At 38.6% G+C, this 18,808-nt stretch overlaps 1 protein-coding gene across 1 annotated transcript in view; it reads right to left on the bottom strand.

The window, feature by feature from the left end:
- Window positions 1-1,849: 1,849 nt before the first annotated feature.
- DSG4 (desmoglein 4) overlaps window positions 1,850-18,808 on the bottom strand; it is a gene marked incomplete at both ends in the record, with an annotated part of 52,031 nt that continues 35,072 nt past the window's right edge. The window contains 6 exons of the mRNA XM_080714537.1: window positions 1,850-2,617; window positions 4,469-4,677; window positions 5,581-5,644; window positions 5,805-5,944; window positions 11,837-12,142; window positions 14,745-14,963. Of these exons, the coding sequence (XP_080570663.1) occupies window positions 1,850-2,617; window positions 4,469-4,677; window positions 5,581-5,644; window positions 5,805-5,944; window positions 11,837-12,142; window positions 14,745-14,963 (1,706 nt within the window). The remainder of the gene's footprint in view (window positions 2,618-4,468; window positions 4,678-5,580; window positions 5,645-5,804; window positions 5,945-11,836; window positions 12,143-14,744; window positions 14,964-18,808) is intronic.

Here is an 18,808-nt window from a genome sequence, read left to right on the forward strand (position 1 = left end):
AAAAGTCCACACAATAGACAAAATCAGATCCTTTTCAATCTGATGAAATGATAGTATTGAACGTGACCAGGACGTCTAAGCAATGGGTTCAAAGTATTGTTCCACAATTAGCTAGTTATGATCATTTAATCTCTCTATGTCTAGATTCCTTGTCTATAAAAGAGAATCAAGCAAGAGATTATGTGAGAAGCCTTACACGTTACCATAGTTTTACTCATAAAGGAACAAAAAATAAGCAAGAAGTCCTATAATTATTTCCTTCCAAAAGAAAAAAAAACCCTACAAAAGTTTATTTCATTTACATTATATTTCTAATTGCATTATTGTTACTGCTATATAGTTTACATATTTTACAGAATTAAATAAAGCTACCTTGCCAGAAATTCTCTTTCTTAAGCCAGTTTTATGCCTTCTAAAGCAATCAGTGGCTGTGTTTCATTCATTAAACATAAGTAGTCATATTAGAAAGAGACACAATTTTGTAATGAACTTAAGTGGTTTGCTAATTATTTCTGGTAGGAGTTTAAAGCCGTATCTCAGAGTTTTAAGTCTAGAAAGAAATTAGAAGCTCTATGAATGCAGGAATCATATCTGTCATCTTGTCTTCCTCTTCCTTCTCCTTCTTCTCCTTTTCCTTCTCCTCCTTCTCCATCTCTTCTTCCTTCTCTCTTTCTCCTCCTCCTCCTTTTTTTCTTCTCCTTCCTTTTAGGTGGGGATGGAACGTAGGGACATTCTACCTCTGAGTTACACCCCAGCCTTATTTTATTTTTTATTTTGAAACAGGGTCTTGCTAAGTTGCTGAGATCTCACTAAGTTGCTGAAACTAGCCCCAGACCTGTGATCCTCCTGTCTCTGACTCACAAGTACTGAGATTATAAGCATATTCCACCATGCCCAGCTGTGTCTGTCTTCTTTATCTCTATATCCATAGAGATAAAACCAGCATTCAAGACCTACTAGCTTCTTATTAAGTATTGTTGAATATTTGAATAATTACAGATGTGCTTTTAGAAAATGTCTATTTGCCAAATGAAAGCTCAATGAAACTCACTATATATTCAAGTCAATGAAACTGATTAAACTATATTTCATATATTTTTAAAAACAATTAGCAAAAGTAGGGAAAATTTCTTGTTCAGGGGAAAAATACTAGTTCTTCCCCTACAATCTACTTTTAATGCAGAGTTGTCATAATTCATTTTTTTGAAATTCTAAATTAGCTTAAAGTTAATAAAGTGCAGTAAAAATCTCTCTATTTTTAATGAACCATTTCCAGTTGGCAAACTCTTCTTAAACACACCCTATTGCTTAGTATTGCCTATCTTGAAAAATCATTTGAAAAGACAAAAGACCTCAGTTATCTATTGATATATGACCCATATTTCTTTTTAATTTCCTTCAGAAATGTACATTTCATTCATTCTTTCACTTAAAAATTTTAATGGAAATATTTCTCTAAAGAAAAATATGGTCAGCCAGTGCAGAGAAGACTTCTTTTGCAAATTCAAGAACACGTGTATCTTGCCTTACGTGATTATTTCTACACGCCTCAAGACCTGTAAGATTTGCAAAGTGAGTTATGTGGTATGTTTTTAGGCAGTGTCAAGATATACAAAACATTTTTTCAATTTTTGGCACATTATTTAAAATCAGAAAAAAAGGAAAATAAGGCTTATCGAAAATGCTTAGCCATATTTTCCTTCAAAAAGATAAAAAAGCCACATTGAACTTAGAATATTTGAATGTTTTGTTGACTGTTAAAATGTCAAAAATTGTACATTATCTTTGGTGGATGTCTTGGTGATCGTGAGGGTGCGAGGTCTCCTTCTTGTATACCTCCATAAGGCACCTACTGTTGGGCATAATGGATGTTGCTATATCGTGTTACTCTGTGTCGCGACGTCACTGGGGATGCAGAGCCAATGGTCTGGCTTATGTGGATGTCTGGACTGACCATTTGTGTCACTTGAATTTCTGGCCCTACCAAAATACCTCCACTCATCACTGGTCCCATACAACCATCAGTCATGCCACCATTGTTCATGTCAGGCATTCCCGGGCTAGACAACACTCTCTCGGCATAGTAGACATTGTGGGTGTTGGCTAACTCAGCGGGTACACAGATATTCCCTTGCATGTCATAGACAGGTGCCATTACTGTTTCAGTTACTACAACATTGGGAGGAAGCTGAGGATCAAAAACAATCGTAGTGGGTTGTACACATGGATCGGTAGTAGTGTAAGTTTCAGTCACTATGATGTCCCCATGCATCATGGGCTCAGTTGCTGCCATTTCTGCTTGAAATTCAGCTTCCGAGAGACTCATTCCTGAAGACTCATTAACAAAGTAATTAGGTCCAAGCAAAGGGAGGTCGGTACTGATAGGTATACAGGCCTGATGTGACGGGAATGGCTCTATTTCTGTGTCTAAGCAGATTTCAGCAAGAGTTCTAAATTTCGGATCTAAAGTTTCCATGTAGCTTTCATCTAAGTCATCCACAATCCAGCTGCAGCAGCCTATGGAGCCCACGGGAGACCCTACTCCCTCGTGGTCGTAGATGAGCAGGCAGTCGTTGGCTGGCCGGCCTTCATCTTCATCTGCATAGGCGTAGGCTTTCTAAAATCAGAAGAAACATAGGAAATTGAAAGTGTATTTCCCTTAAAATAATCAAAGAAGAACAAGAGCAATGCTTCAGAGACTTCTGATTTAAAAAAATTTTATGGGAAAAATTGAGGAAAAAAACTAGTACTTTGATGTATTACTAAATAACTGAATTTTTTAGGTGATCAGTGGAAATTAATGGAGCATAGAGTTTGAAGAATAAATGTGGATTTAGCCAGGCGTGGTGCCAGGGCACATGCTTGTAATCCCAGCACTTGGGAGGCTGAGACAGGAGGATCGCATGGGTTCGAAGTCAGCCTCAGCTACTGAGTGAGGATCTCAGCAACTTAGTAAAAAAACAACAGGTCTGGGAGTATAGCCCAGAGGTAGAAAAGCCCGTGGGTTCCACCCCCAGTACCACAAAAAAAAAAAAAAAAGAGAGAAAAGAAAGAAAAGAAAGAAAGAAAACGAAGTGAGCTGGGTATGGTGGTGCAAGCTTGTAATTTCAGTACTTGGAAGGCTGAGATAGGAGGATCATAGGTTTGAGACCAACCTCAGCTACTCAGTGAGGCCCTCCGCAACTTAGACCCTGTTTCAAAATAAAGAATATAAAATAGGGCTGAGGGTGTAGCTCAGAGGTAGAATGCTCCTGGGTTCCATCCCCAGTACTGCAAAAAATAAAAAAATAAAAAAATAATAAAATATAATACTCAAATATTTTGGCATTAAAGTCCTTTGTTTCTGAGATGATCTAAAAATAAATTGTATTTAGCTACGTTAAAATATTTACAGAAGGAGAGACCATTGATTAATTGGAAATGAAAACTTGTATAGAGAAAACTTGTATAAATCTCTGTGTGTTTCTAAGACTTATATCAGAATGTTTATGGGGTTTATGTGGCTTAAACCAAGAGAGCTGGAATGATCTCTGGAGTGAGATTTAATACAAGAAAGACACTAAGATTATCTGCCATGATTTTCAACTTATTCTTAAAGGAAGTCAGTTTAAATAAGGTTTTAGGAGCCCTGTCGTAGAGTAGAACAGATGGGCCTTGAGCCCCGTTTGAAGGGAGTGGGGCAGAGCAGAGACACCAGCTCTCCACTTCCCTCAGCTAGTCCAGCTCTGGAAGTGGAGAATTATGAGGGGGCTAGTTTTTTTTTCTAGTACTAAGATGTGTTACGGCAGGTCAATATGCATTACTGCTGTAAGTTGGCATAATGTATTTAAGAAGTGGATTTTTAAAGTTAAGATTAGAATATAGTTAACAATAATGTTATGTAACTAACCTAGGTGCCCTCTATCAGGTGAATGGGAGATGAAAATGTGGTATATATATACACATGCACAATGGGATTTTATTCAGCCATAAAGAACAAAAGTTATGACATTTGCAGAAAAATAGACGGACTTGGAGATTATGCTAAGTGAGATCAGCCAGTCACAGAAAGTCAAGGGTCAACTGTTTTCTCTCCTATGTGGAAGCTGTAGAGAAACTAGGAAGCAAAGGGGCTATAGATAATTGAGGAGAGTGAGCAGTGCAATGCTGGCACAGGATGGAGGAGGGAGGCGCAGAGTGAAATCAACAGTGCAAATTATGCTGTGCCTGTGTGTGAAGGTGTCACTACCGGTATTGCTGTTGTGTGGGGAGGGGAGGGTGTGGGGCTAGGTCTGAGGGGAAGAGCAACACGGCCATGTGCATGTTTGCTTTCATGACTTTGAACCTCCCTGTGATGGACAATTAGAGTGCACCAATAAAAGTACATAAAAAGTAATGAGATATATTTCAGAACAGGCATACTACCATTAATAAATACTCTTAGTGTATTCATTGCAAATGTATTTTTTGGTAGCTGTAAAAGGCTTACCTCTGAGAAGTAGCTGTCCAGGAAAGCCATGTTCATGCCCGTGTCTGCATAATCCCGCAGGGTGCCCATGGTGGAACTCCTCTTCCTCACTGCTCCCATTGCTCCTCCGGCCACCAAGCCCTCTGCCATCCCAACACCTGTGTTGAGTTCCACTCCCGACACGCCCCCTTCAACCGTCCCTCCGCCAGCATAGGTGTTGGTGTAGATTTCTGAAAAGAGAAAGGTGTCTCTCTAATAGTGCTTGCGCTGCTTGCACTGCACATGCTTCCCAACAGCTGTGTCTGCCAGCATCCCCTCCCCCACCACACAAGAGCAGGGTCTGGAAAGTGAGGCAAGGAGCCACACATAAGACACTGATGAGGCAAAAGCATGTGCGAATTTAAAGAAAGTTCTGTGTATTATTGCAAGAACATATTTACTGCTCTTTCTTTTCTCTTGTTCTTCATTTAACAATTTATAAGTAATTCCTATAATAACCTGTATTCCATGCCAGGAACTATACTAATGTATATATTGTGAAATATACATATATATTCTATTCTAATATATTAGATATTTATATGCCACATATATCTATATATCTAATATATTCTATTCTAATGTGTATTTTGTGAAATATATGTGTGTACATATATACACACATGCATATGTAGGTACACACATATATGACACCTAATATGTGCATGTTTATATATCATTGTTACTATATATATGTGTATATTTATTTACATAAATATGTGTATATATATATGCATGTGAATATATGTATGTGTATATATATATTTATTCCTTGTAGCAACACTTTGAAGTAGATACTATAATAACCCCAACAGATAGAGTTGCCCAGGGACATCTTTGTAATAAGAGAGCTGGAAATCAAACTAAAGCATTCTTGCTTCCAACTTTGTTCTTTTAATTGCTGCATCTTACTTCACTGACTGGAGATTAAGAATTAGGAGGCCTCCTCAAACATCTCACCTTCCCTGTAATTATAATATCATTTAAGGAGGTTGACAGAGGTACTTTTTTCATAAAGGACTTTTGTATGAGGTTGATCTGGTTGAATAATTTTGCAATAAAAAAAAGAAACACAGAATTTGGCGTCCACTGACCAGAGGAATCAATACGATCCTGGGTATTAGAGGCTGTCATGGGTGCACATATATTTGACACATCCTGAAAAGAAAAAGAGAAAGATTATGAAATAGATGCCTTTTGTAAGGCACTTTTACAAAACTGACATCGGTTCAGTTTTGTGTGTGTGTAACTGTTGAGGCATGCGTGCTCTTTTTCCATGAAGGCCTCTTGCTTCTCTGGGAAGTGACAGACCACTCACCCTGTCCTCGGGATGGGCCCCTTCTATCCTCCAGGACTGCATCACTCCTTCTCCCCCCTCGGGCACGGGAGCAAACCTGGTCCCCAGCCCTTCTGGCTGTCTTCGCTTGCAGCAGCATATGAGCAGCAAGAGTGGCGACACTGCCCAAGAAGGTGAAAGGAGGAGTTAACACCTACTGCTCACTGCAGGAAGTCAAGAAATGTATCAGCTTTTGGCATTATACTTAGAACCAAAGGATCAACACTCAGGTTAGACAGTCAACTTTTTACTTCAGGATCACATATTCATGCCCATGTTCATAAGTACAAACCCACAAAATCACACAGAACTTTGGGGCTGGAATGGAGGGAGTGAGATCAGGTAATGTAGGCTCTTCACCAGCAGATTAGGAGAGTAAGCTCTGGTCTCCCCTTCAGCCCAAGACTCCTGAGCATTAGTGGGATTTCCACATGTCAATCCAGTTTTCTGATTCCTAGTCTCTCATAGACACACATGTGATTTTGTATAAGTGTATGCATACATATATAACCATCTCTGTGTACACACAGTTGGTCCCTGAGTTACAGTGGTTTGGCATGATTTTTTACTTTACAGTGGAACAAAACAGTACATATTCAGTAAGACATATTTCAAAATTAGAATTTTGATCTTTCCCCAGGTTAGTGATAAATGCATACAATAATCTTTCATGAAAATGGGCAGTGGCAGGGAGCATACCTCCCAGTTAGCTTTTCCAAGTGTACACCTCTGACATTCTACAGAGTACTGTGTTGCTAAGTTATAATATTGGGTGGTTAGGTATATTAAATGCATTTTTCAAATTGTGATACTTCCAGTATCACACTCAGTTTAATTCTTTGAGTTCACTCAGTTTTTAATACTTTACTAATTTTCTAACATAACATGTATTTTATTGACTAAAGGTTGAGAAAAGAATATCAGAGCTGCTTAATTAATCTTTTTATTTTATTAAAGTAGTTAATTTGGCAATTTTAACAATCATCTTTACCATGAATAGTAAAATGATCCCCAGTAGTGCACTATCGTGGCACTATTGTGTAACAAACCCTTTCTAACAAAGGTGCTACCTAATAAATGAAATAATTTTTAGAATATACAAAATACAGTTACTGTATGCATAATCTCATTGGGAGTTCACCTCATAAGCTTTAATTAGGAACCCTTTGAGGAATATAAATTATGGGCTAAGCACCCTGCCACCAAGAGCACACTGCCCCTCCCCTGGGATAGACTATGGGCTTCTCCATGGAAAGCAGATTATATCATCCATAGGGCTCTCCCTTTGCCACTCAATGGCCAGTTAGTAAGCCCTGTGCTCAGATAGAAATAATTTTAAGGACCTTATGTTTCACCTGTGGGGCTAGAGCCCCACAGAAGCTTTCAACTATGGGTTGAAAGGCTAGCTGCCAATAGTGAAAGTTTTAGTTCTTCTTTTCCTATTTGTACTCTTTTGATTTCCTTTTCTTGCCTTATTGCTCTGGCTAGAGTCTCAAATACTATATTGAAAAGAATGGTGATAATGGACATCCTTGTCTTGTTTCTGTTTTTAGGGGGAATTCTCGTAGTTTCCCCCCACTTAATATGATGTTGGGTGTGGGCCTACTGTAGACCTGGCTTTATGATGTTCAAGTATGTGCCTTCTATTCTGATCCTTTGTAGTGCTTTTAGCAACAAACTCAACCAAAAGGCTTATATAACTGATCAATAAATTCAGCATGGTGTCTGGATACAAAATCAATCTTAAAACATTGAAAGTTTTTCTATATACCAGCCCTAAGACCACTGAGAAAGAAGTTCAGAAAACATTTCCACTCAGGATATTCCACAAAAATTAAAATACTTAGAAATAAACTTAACCAAGGAGGTAAAAGACCTCTACAAAAAAATATAAAACATAAAAAAAAGAAATTGAAGAAAACCTTAGAAGATGGAAAGATCTTCCATGTTCACAGAGAGACAGAATAAATATCATCAAAATTGCCATATCACCAAAAGTGATCTACAGATTCAATGCAATACCCATTAAATTACCAATGTCATTCCTTACAGACATATAAAAATCAGTCCTTAAATTCATTTGGAACAACAAAAAACCCAGAATAGGAAAGTAATTCTCAGCCAAAAAAAAAAAAAAAACATGCAGAATCACAATACCTAACTTTATACTACAAAGCCATTAACAGCACGTTACTGGCATAAAAAACAGATACATAGACCAATAGAGCAGAATAGAAGACTAAAAAACAAATCCGTACACTTACAGTCAAACTTGATTTTTGAAAAAGGGGTAAAAAAAAATGCACTGGAAAAAAGATAGCTTGTTCAACAAGTGGTGTTGGCAAAACTAGTTAACCATATGCAGAAAAATGGAAACAAACCCCACTTTCTCACCCTGCACAAGAGTTGGATCAAAGGCTTGGAAATTAGACCAGAGACCTTGAAGAGGACATAGGTCCAACACTGCAACACATAGACATAGATAAATCTTTCTCAACATGACCCCAAATGCACAAGAAACTAAAAGCCAGATCAATACATGGGACTGCATTAAACCAAAGAGCTTCTGTACAGCAAGGGAAACTATCAAGAGTTTCAACTGAGAGCCAACAGAATGGGAGAAGATTTTTGTCACCTACTCCTCTGATAGAGGACTAATATCTAGACTATACAGAGAGCTCAAGAAACTCAGTACTAAGAAAACAAATAACCCAATTTAAAAAATGGGCAAGGAAACTAAATAGACACTTCACAAAAGAAGAAATTCAAATGGCCAACAAATCCATGAAAAATGCTCAACATCATTAGCAATCAGAGAGATGCAAATCAGAACTACGCTGAGATTTTACCTAACTCCAAGTAGAATGGCAATTATTGAAAACACATATAATAACAAATGCCGGCGAGGATGTGGAGAAGTGGGAGCTCTACTACATTGTTGGTGGACTGCAAATTAGTGCAACCACTTTGGAAAACTGTATGGAGGATTCTCAGAAGAATGGAAACAAACTTACCCTATGATCCAGTAATACTACTTCAGGGTATCTGCCCCAAGGAATGGAAACCAAACTACCAAACTAATGCTTGTGTATCGATGTTCATAGCTGCACAATACACCATTTCCAAACTATGGAACCAGCCAAGATGTCCATCAACAGATGAATGAATTACAAAACTATGGGATATGTACACAATGGAATTTTACTCAGCCATAAAGAAAAACACAATTACGTCATTTACAAGGAAATAGATGGAACTGGAGAACATTATGCTAAGTGAGATTGGTCAGTCACAAAAAATAAGAAATTGGATGCTCTCCCTAATATGTGAAAGTTAGGGAGAAAATGATTCATAGGAGGAACTTTAGATGAAGAAGGGGATATTATAGATGAGAAAATATGGCAACCTAACCGAGAGAATGGGAGGAGGGAAGAGAAAAATTCTCTAATGTTCATGATGTTTATTAACAAACATATCAAAGTCAATCACTAAGACAAACATGAGAAGGAGGGATGAGGAGGGAATAGGGCAGGAATTGTGTAAGGACTAATTGGGTGATGTGTGCATATATGCCTCCACCATCTTGTAATCTATTAAGATGTATGACTGCAATGCACCAATAAAAAGTTAAAAAAAAAAAAAGCCTAGCTGCCATCTCTAAGCTGCTCTAGAGTCATGTTCTGAGGAAATGTCTCTAATACTATTTTGAGGCTCATCCATGATTTTTTCCTAGTTATAACACCATTATAGATATTTAAGGTGCATCTTCTTTTATAAATATTTTGTATTTTGTTTTTAGAACAAATAATTTTATTAAATAATACTATAATTTTTAAACAGGCTCTGTATATAGTTTTAATATGTATTACATATATTTTTATAGAGAGATTTACTTGGTGTTCTGAGAATAAATCTTTATTGCAAAAAAGCATGATAATACAATATCATGATTTTTAAAGTCTTATAAACCCATAGATTATTTTAAGAGCAATAGCCTGCTTAAAATCAGTTATTAAGATTTTATACCTGAAAATGGTGCTGTCTTAACTTTTGCTCATCCATTAACACATGTTAACAATACAGTTTGACTAACTTAACCATTTCTAATTTTAGAGCCCAGTGTTGATCCTCATGGGATCCATTGCAGTTACAACTGAAAATGCACAAAGCATTTGTTTCTTTTTGTGTGTATGTAGTTTCAGGGATAGAACCCAGGGGCATTCTACCTCCAAGCTACGCCCCCATCCCTATTTTTTATTCTTTATTTTGAAACAGGGTCTCACTGGGTTGTAAAGGGCATCCTCACTAAGTAGTAGCTGAGTCTGGCCACTAACCTCAATCCTCCTGTCTCAGCCATCTGAGTGCTGGGATTACAAGCCTGTGCCACCACACCTGCGTACGAAGCATTTCTTTTTGGAGGATGTGTGTGTGTATGTGTGTGTGTGTGTGTGTGTGTGTGAGTGTGTGTATGTTTTAAAGTACAGGGAAAAGCTAAGCATGGTGGCACATGCTTGTAATCTCAGTACATGTGAGGCTTCGACAGGAGGATAGTGGGTTTGAGGTCAGCCTCAGCAACTTAGCAAGACCCTGTTTCAAAACCAAAATAAATAAATAAATAAATAAATAAATAAATAAATAAATAAAGGGATTGAGGTTTAGGCTGGAGGTAGAATGCCCCTGGGATCAGTCCCCAGCACCAAAAACAAAAATAAAATCTAAACTAAACTAAACTAAAAATCCCTTAAATATACAGGGAGAGGAGAAGCTCTTTTTGAAAGTTTCTTTTGGGGGCCTTGCCATCCCTGGGACATGGTCTTGGTCCAGAGCCTAGAAGCTAATCTTCTTTCTGAACTTGCCTCCTGTATCCCACTGCATCAGAATGACCCTGTAACCTGAGCACCAAGTCCTTGCTGTTTCCTTGCTGTCCAAGGAACTCAGCATATCATGAGCATGTCCTACGCCATGCCTCCGACTCCCAGCAGCCTCTCCACTTCCAAGTGTGCTCTGCTCTCCACACTCGCCTGTTTGTTTGATGTCTTATTTTGGTTTGGGTGCTAGGGATGAATCTTGGGCCTCACTCACGCTAGGCCCCGGGCTCTACCAACAGTCCACAGTCCAGGCCTCTTCCTTGTCTTTTTCTTAGATTGCCTTTTGTATTTTCTGTATACATTGTCTTTCTAAAAGAGTTCTTAGAAAATCCTAGTTTAACATCCACTTCTTCCATAAAGACTTTCCCAACCTCCCTATTTTAATAATTTATGCCCTTTTATTCGCAAAGCATTTTGATAAAATTTCTATTATAGGGTTTATTTTATGCTTTCCTATATTTCACTTAGTGATTTGTATGCTTCTCATTTTTCAGGACCCTCACTACCTCTAGATCTTCTTATGCATCATTGTAGAATAGATATATACTTTCATCAGCCCCACTGTTTATTTCCAGTGTCATACAAAAACTGCTATAGATACCCAAAAGAAGCAGTCAAATGAACGTAGCTATTGTAGTTGATATCTTATAGATACCCCAAAGAAATAGCTGGCTGGGCATGGTGGCACACACCTGTAATACCAGTACTTGGGAAGCTGAGACAGGAAGATTGCAATTTTGAGGACAGCCTCAGCATCTTAGCAAGGCCCCCATTTTGTAGCTGCTCTTTAATAAAAAAGGATTGGTTGTGATCCCAGTATTTGGGAGGCTGAGACAGGACATGAGACAGGAAGATAGAAGGTTTGAGGATACCCTCAGCAGAGTAGTGAGATTCTCAGGAACCTACTGAGACCCTGGTTCAAATCAAACCAACAAACAAGCAAACAACAATACTAAAAAAGGACTGTAGTGTATCTCAGAGATAGAATGTCCTTGGGCTCAATACCCAGAACCACAAAATAAATAAAAACATGAATGAGTGAGTGAATGAATGAATGAATGAAGGAAGGAACAGCTAAATGAGTGTATCCTGGCAACAGTCCTATCTTGAAGAACTGTAGAAGAAAAAACTTAGCACAGTACTTACAAAGCAGTAGTAGGAGGCCCAGGACAATCATGCCAATGCCTGCTGGTCCAAGCCTAACATTTGAATCCTCAACTTGGTCTTCAGTGACAGTCCCATATGTGTCATCTGTCATAGGGCTGATGTCCTCATTGTAGATGCCCGTGGTACTAGAATGTAGGCACAGGTGGTCGATGTCACAGGAGCAGGTGTCAAACTGCAGGATCTGTGGCATTTCACATGCTCGCTGTAAGCTGTCTTTCACCAGGATCGGGATTTCTAGACGTCCCGGAGATAAATGCTGCTCCGACACGAGAAGTGCAGCTGTATCTGAAAAGGAAGAGAAGAAAGACAGAATTAGAATTCCTAGGGGTACACCTTCTTAATACCCAGGCAGCTGAGAACCTAAGCTTTTGGTCACAGAGCACGCTTTCCTTTCATTTTCATTTATAATTATTGTTCAGTACTGTTCCCTACTACGTTGTTATTTCTTCAATGCAGGCAGGACTCTGTGGTTTATTTTCAAGGCAACACCATAATAATACACACAATATATTTATTATATGGCATATAATATTCAGTTAATGAAAATGTGTCTAATTATGAATAACATTGAGCTGAAAAAATATTGGCAGTCTTCTATTGAGGAATTACAGTTCACAAAATAACCTTGTTAGTATTGTTACTTAACGTGTGTGTGTGTGTGTGTGTGTGTGTGTGTGTGTGTGTGTGTGTGTGATACTGGGGTTTGAACCCAGGGGCAGTCTATCTCTGAGCTACATCACTAGTCCTTTTTATTTTTTTGTTTGGAAATAGGGCCTCACCAAGTTGCTGAGGCTGCCCTTGAAGCTGCGATCCTCCTGTGTGCCACCATGCCTGCTCTGAATTGTTGCATTTTGATGGGTTTGATCCTTTGACTATTCTCCTAATTATTTACGTTTCCATTGCTTATAGATTTTTATAGAAAATATTATTTAATATATTGATTGACATTTATTTATGAGCCTAGTAAGAGTTTAGAGATGATTCATTTTATAACTAAGCCATGAATAGTAACTGATTAATCATGCCTATAGTGTTTAATTTGATGATTTCTTACCTTTAGCTAACTATATGACAAGCCAAAATGTCTACCAAAATCTAATCTGTGCACAAAATAAGAATCAGATAAGACACATCACAGCATGTTAGTTGAATTCCCTTCTTCAACAACAAGAAACAGCCTCTAAGAATAGTTTCTCTAGTTGACTATATTTTTTATTGACAAACCTATAACATAATTTGAACACCATTGATAATATCATGTAAATAATATCATGTTAGCTATTTACTCAGAGTATCTAGGATCTGAATAAGAAAAAAAGTGGCTAGCAGTTACTATTTAGGAATGGCAAATTCAGCTTTATAGGGGAAGGTGAATTCAGAGTTGCCTTGATTTTAATGGAATTACTTAAATGTGTTCAGCTCTTTGAAATATTAAAATGGCTTCATTTGAACAAATGCAAAAGCTTGATGGTAAAAACAATTTGCCTAATTTCCTCCTTAGACCAGGTCTTCCTTGGTGGTCTTTGCCCCAGGATCATTCAGGGCTTCTCCCTTTTGTGAATTTTGAGAATGGTGAAGCTTGGTGGTGTCAGGTAGTTGGGAGTATCTCCCCTCACCTCGGCTGTAACCTGATTCCCACCTCAGTACCTGCACAGGGTCTTCCTGTTACTCCAAATGGATGTAAGATTAGAGAGCTATCTTAGACCAATGAGGTCCTGCTCTCTGTTATATACAGTTAATATTGCAGAAAAAAGAAGCCAACATAGGTAAGATGTTGTGTTGCCTAACATTTATTCTTTTTTTTATTTTTAAATCAATGTCAGACATTGATATTCATGTAGCTACAGTCAGCATACAGAAGCATATTACTTTGGAATCTGTTTTTCACTTTTGATTTGTTAGTTTTTGCATCTTTTTGTATTTAAATATTTTGCATAACTCGGGCATGATGGTGCATACTTATAACCCCAGTACTTGGGAGGCTGAGACAGGAAGATCTCAGGTTTGCAGCCATCCTCAGCTACTTAGTGAAGCCCACTGCAACTTAGTAAAACCCTGTTTCAAAATAAAAAATAAAAAATAGGGCTGGGGAGTGTAGCTTGAAGGTAGAATGCCCCTGGGTTCTGTTCCCAATACTGCAAAAAAAGTATAATTCTGATTTAATGGCTATATAGTACCACATCTTAATTGTACTATAATTTGTTTATTTCATCCTTTTATTGTCAATTTATATTTTCATTTTCATCCTTAAAAATAATCTGAACTAACAGCTCTTTGTGTGTGTGTGTGTGTGTGTGTGTGTGTGTGTATGTATGTGTGTATGTGATAATAGGGATTAAACCAGGGGCATTCTACCTCTGAGGTATAGCCCTAGCCCTATTTTTATTTTATTCTTTTATCTTGAAAATGAGTCTCACTAAGTTACAGAGAGCCTCATTAAGTTGGGGATTGAACCCAAGTGTGCATCACTACTCCCAGCTAATTTTATTGATCTTATGTGCTCCTAAGTAGAAAGTGCATCTAGAGAGTACCAGAATCAGAGACATTTGTGTGACTTGCCTGAAATTATTCAGAATAGTGAATCTGGAGAGTTAGTCAAAGGTTCTGTTTATTTATACTGATCAAATATCGGTTTATTGCCTTGCCATATAAAGCAGTGAATAAACTTGTTAAATGCAGTGTTGATGAAACATTCAACTTATATTTTGGTCTGAAAGTTTTTCCAAATATCCTAAGTGTATACATGAAAGGTTTTTTTTACTTAAAATAAATATGGCAAGAATTATGGAGAAAGGCATAGGTAAGTACTATTAAATGGCTTGACTAGTTATTTGGTAATTGTTTTGCTTTTGGATATAACCTGTGAACAAGTTTACTTTCCACTTACCATTTTCTTGTATGATATCCCATATGCCAGCTGTTCCTGGTGGCTGATCAACAACACAGAAGGTGAAGGGAGACCCATAGGAGTAATCACTAACATAGATGCGGGCGGATGGAGAATCAGTGCAGATGTATCTTCCTTCAGAATGAATGACTGGACAGTAGTCATTGATATCCGGAACCTCGATACATATGGTTCCTGTAGCGGTTCTACCAGAGCCATCTGAAAAGCAAGACATCATCAGTAAGTGATATTAGAAAGAAAATTCTTTTTCCTACCCTAGGTTGATAGGAGAAATAGTCCTATTCCTATGCTAGGAGAATATCCCAGCATAGAGAAATTGCCCGAGACTCTGGAGGCACAGTGGTTCCTGCCGCTCTGCTCTGGCCTGCAGGCCAGAGGTGTTGTGCAGGTGTTCTGGCCTGCAAGCGCCTCTTGACTTCACCTGTTCTATTCCAGTGCATTCACAATGGCTTCTTTTGAAGTTTTTTTTTTTTTGTTTGTTTGTTTTTGTTTGTTTTGTAGTGCTAAAGATAGAACCCAGGTCCTTGCTCATGCCAGGAATGCATTCTGCTACTGAGTTATAGTCTAGCACGCCCTCTCTCCCTCTCTCTCTCTCTCTCTCTCTCTCTCTCTCTCTCTCTCTCTCTCTCTCTCTCTCTCTCTCTCTCTCGTAATGTTGGGGATTGGACCCAGGCCTACTCATCTTTGAGCTACACTTCCAGTCCTATTTTATTTATTTATTTATTTATTTATTTATTTATTTATTATTTATTTTTCAGGTCTGGGGATGGAACCCAGGGGCATTCGACCTCTGAGCTACACCCCCTGCCCTATTTTTTATTCTTTATTTTGAAACAGGGTCTCATTAAGTTGCAGAGGGCCTCACTAAGTAACTGAGAACTGCTATCCTCCGGTCTCAGCCTCCTGAATGCTGGGATTACAAGCGTGTGCAACCATGTCGGGCTTATTTGTTATTTTGAAACAAGGTCTTGCTAAGATCCTGTACAATGGCCTTGAGCCTGCAACCTTCCTGTCTCAGCCTCCCAGGAGCTGTGATTACAGGTGGACACCACCATGCTGGCTTCCCCAGGTCTTTTAGAGTTATTTGAACAGGTGTTTCCATAACTGGAGATTCTTGTGCGTTCTGTTCACTCTTTCTAAAAACAGTTTCCCTCCTTATTTTATTCTGCTAACTCCTACACATCCTTAGATGGTGGACTAAATGTCCTTCCTAGGACTTTCACTGTTTTCTATTCTCATCATGGCCAGTACATCAGACCTCCAGGAAGCTGATAAGCTTCCATTTAGGGTCTTTCTGAGACCTGGGTGTGTGGAAATAACTACAGTTGAAATTAAATAATTGTGTATTTTTCTTTGTTGATTTTAATTCCATCCTTTTTCTCTCTGAAATGGCACATTTGAAAACAAATATAAGTCCATTAGATTTTTTTTTTCACTAACCCATTTGAAACAATTTTTTAGTTAGCATAATTTATTTAAAAAGGCAGATTGGTCATGCTGACACATATCTATAGTTTCAGTATTTGGGAGGCTGAGACAGGAAGATCATAGGTTCGAGGATAGCCTCAGCAATGTAATGAAACTCTTAGCAACTTAGTGAGACTCTGTCTTATAGAAAACATAAAAAGGCCTGAGGATGTAGCTCGGAGGTAGAATGTCCAAGTACAAAAAAAAAAAAGAAGAAAAGAAGAAGAAGAAGAAGAAGAAGAAGAAGAAGAAGAAGAAGAAGAAGAAGGAGGAGGAGGAGGAGGAGGAGGAGGAGGAGGAGGAGACGCAGAGGATAAGAATAAAGAATCTGGGCTTATTCTACTTTTCTATTTTATGTTCTGTGATAGTGAAAAAAATTCTTTCACTTTTATACTCCAAGGAACCTTAATTTTCTCATTTGTAAAGGAAAATATCATCTCTGGGGAACTACTAGGTTATTTCTAAGAGGTTAATAAACATTGTTTAAAGACTTGGTAAAGTCCTCGAGTTAATCAAATGACAATAAGCTAGTCTGCTCTGATACCTTGCTCAGTAGATCTGAATTTTCTAAAGTGTGAATTCACTTAGTCTCTCATTAGAGAGACAGCAGGTGATCCCATTGATTGCTTTGTCATTCTCTGGTCCTCTGTGGCTTTTTAAAAATTTTTATTGGTGCATTATGGTCTCACATCATAATGTAGATCATGTTGACAATGGCATATGGTCACACAGTGCTTGGGGCCCCCGCCCCGCCTCCCCATTAACATCCCTCCCAATACCAAGTGTCCAAGTTAACAATGTTATATTCACACATAGTCGTAGGTAGCATTTCCATTAATGAGCCTCAGCCTTCGTCTTCCCCTACCCTTCCTCCTGGCTCCACTGGGAATCTCCTCCATTGTCTGTGGCTTTTTAATGGTGCAGTGATGTGAGAGCCAAACCTCAAGCTACTGCCTACAGCACTTGCCCTCATTCACTGGGAGAGCTCTGCCAGTGGGAGAGCTCCACCATTGGAAGAGGCGCTCCACCATTGGAAGAGCTGCTCCAGGCCTTTGGGAGAGCCCCGCGCCACTGGGAGAGCTGCGCCTCTTGTCTTGCCCGCCCCAGCACAGGTCAGGTGCCAGGCAGGGCCATCTGGTGTCTACACCAGCACAGAGGGTCTGCTGAGGGAATAGGTGAGGAGGACTGTTTTAAGCTTTCTCCTGGCACATTTTTGTTTCACCTTCTTTTTTTGTTCTTGCTTCTCTTCCCTTAACATGAGTACATTTAAATTCTAGAATTCTAGTTTAAGAATATATATCTGTGTGTGTGTGTGTGTGTGTGTGTGTGTGTGTGTGTGTTACTGGAGATGGAACCCAGCGGCATTCTACCTCTGAGCCCCTAGTCCTACTTTTTTATTCTTTATTTTGAAATAGAATCTCACTGAATTACAAAGAACCTCACTAAATAGCCGAGTCTGTCTGAAAGCTGCAATCCTCCTTTCTCAGCCTCCCGAATGCTGGGATTACAAGCATGCTCCATCTTGACTCCATCACGACTGGTTTGCTTAACAATTATTTTTACATGTGATCAATATGTAAACAAAGGGTGTGATCAACATGGTCAAAATCAATTTTAGAAACAGACCTTCTAGAATACTGATCATAAATATTATTTATATAATTGACCTGGTTGTTAAAAGTGACACCTGAGGTGTGGTGGCGCACCCCTGTAATCCCAGTACTTAGGGTGCTGAGACAGGGGGATTGTAGGTTTGAGGCCAGCCTCAGCAACCTAGTGAGACCCTGTTTCAAAAATAAAAACAACAACAACAAAAATATAAATAAAGATGGGTTGGAGGTATAGGTGGGAGGTAGAGTGCCTCTGGGTTCAAATTCCAGTTCCAAAAAAGAAAAAATAGAGTGACCCCTTCAGGAGGAGACCCATCACGCAGGCTTTGATCATGCTTTCTTTTGGACTCTTACGCTGCTCACTCAGCTTCTCTTTGTTTATCGACTATAAAGCTCAGATATAAATTTAATGCAAACCTACAGTGTCTGTCATATTAGGCATAGGCTTGCGACATCTGTCCTTCCTGGTTACTGACCTTTCTCTGTTGCTTTGTTCTGCAGCAACTGGTTTCCTAGGCACTCCTCTGAAGAATCATTAACTACTGATAATTCATCCATCCCTCTGCTACTCAGCCTTCAGAACTGCGACAGATTTCTCCTTGAGAAGTGGCTGAAATGAATTCAGCACATCTGTCTGTAGACTCAATTTGAATCATATATATGTATATATATATATATATATATATATATATATATATATATATATATTCTTAATTTTTTTATTGGTGTGTTGTAGTCATGCATCTTAGTGGAGTACAAGATGGTGGAGGCATACATACACACATCACCCAATTAGCTCTTACCCAATTCCCACCCCATTCCCTTCCCCTTCCTCCTTCTCATGTTTGGCTTAATGATTGACTTTGATATGTTTGTTAAGTTACATCAAGAACATTCGAGAATTTCTCTCTTTCTCCCTCCCATCCCCTCAGTTAGGTCACCTTATTTGCTCATGTATCTCCTTCT

The sequence above is a fragment of the Muscardinus avellanarius genome (assembly GCF_963383645.1).
Source record: "Muscardinus avellanarius genome assembly, chromosome: 17".
Classification (NCBI taxonomy): domain Eukaryota; kingdom Metazoa; phylum Chordata; class Mammalia; order Rodentia; family Gliridae; genus Muscardinus; species Muscardinus avellanarius.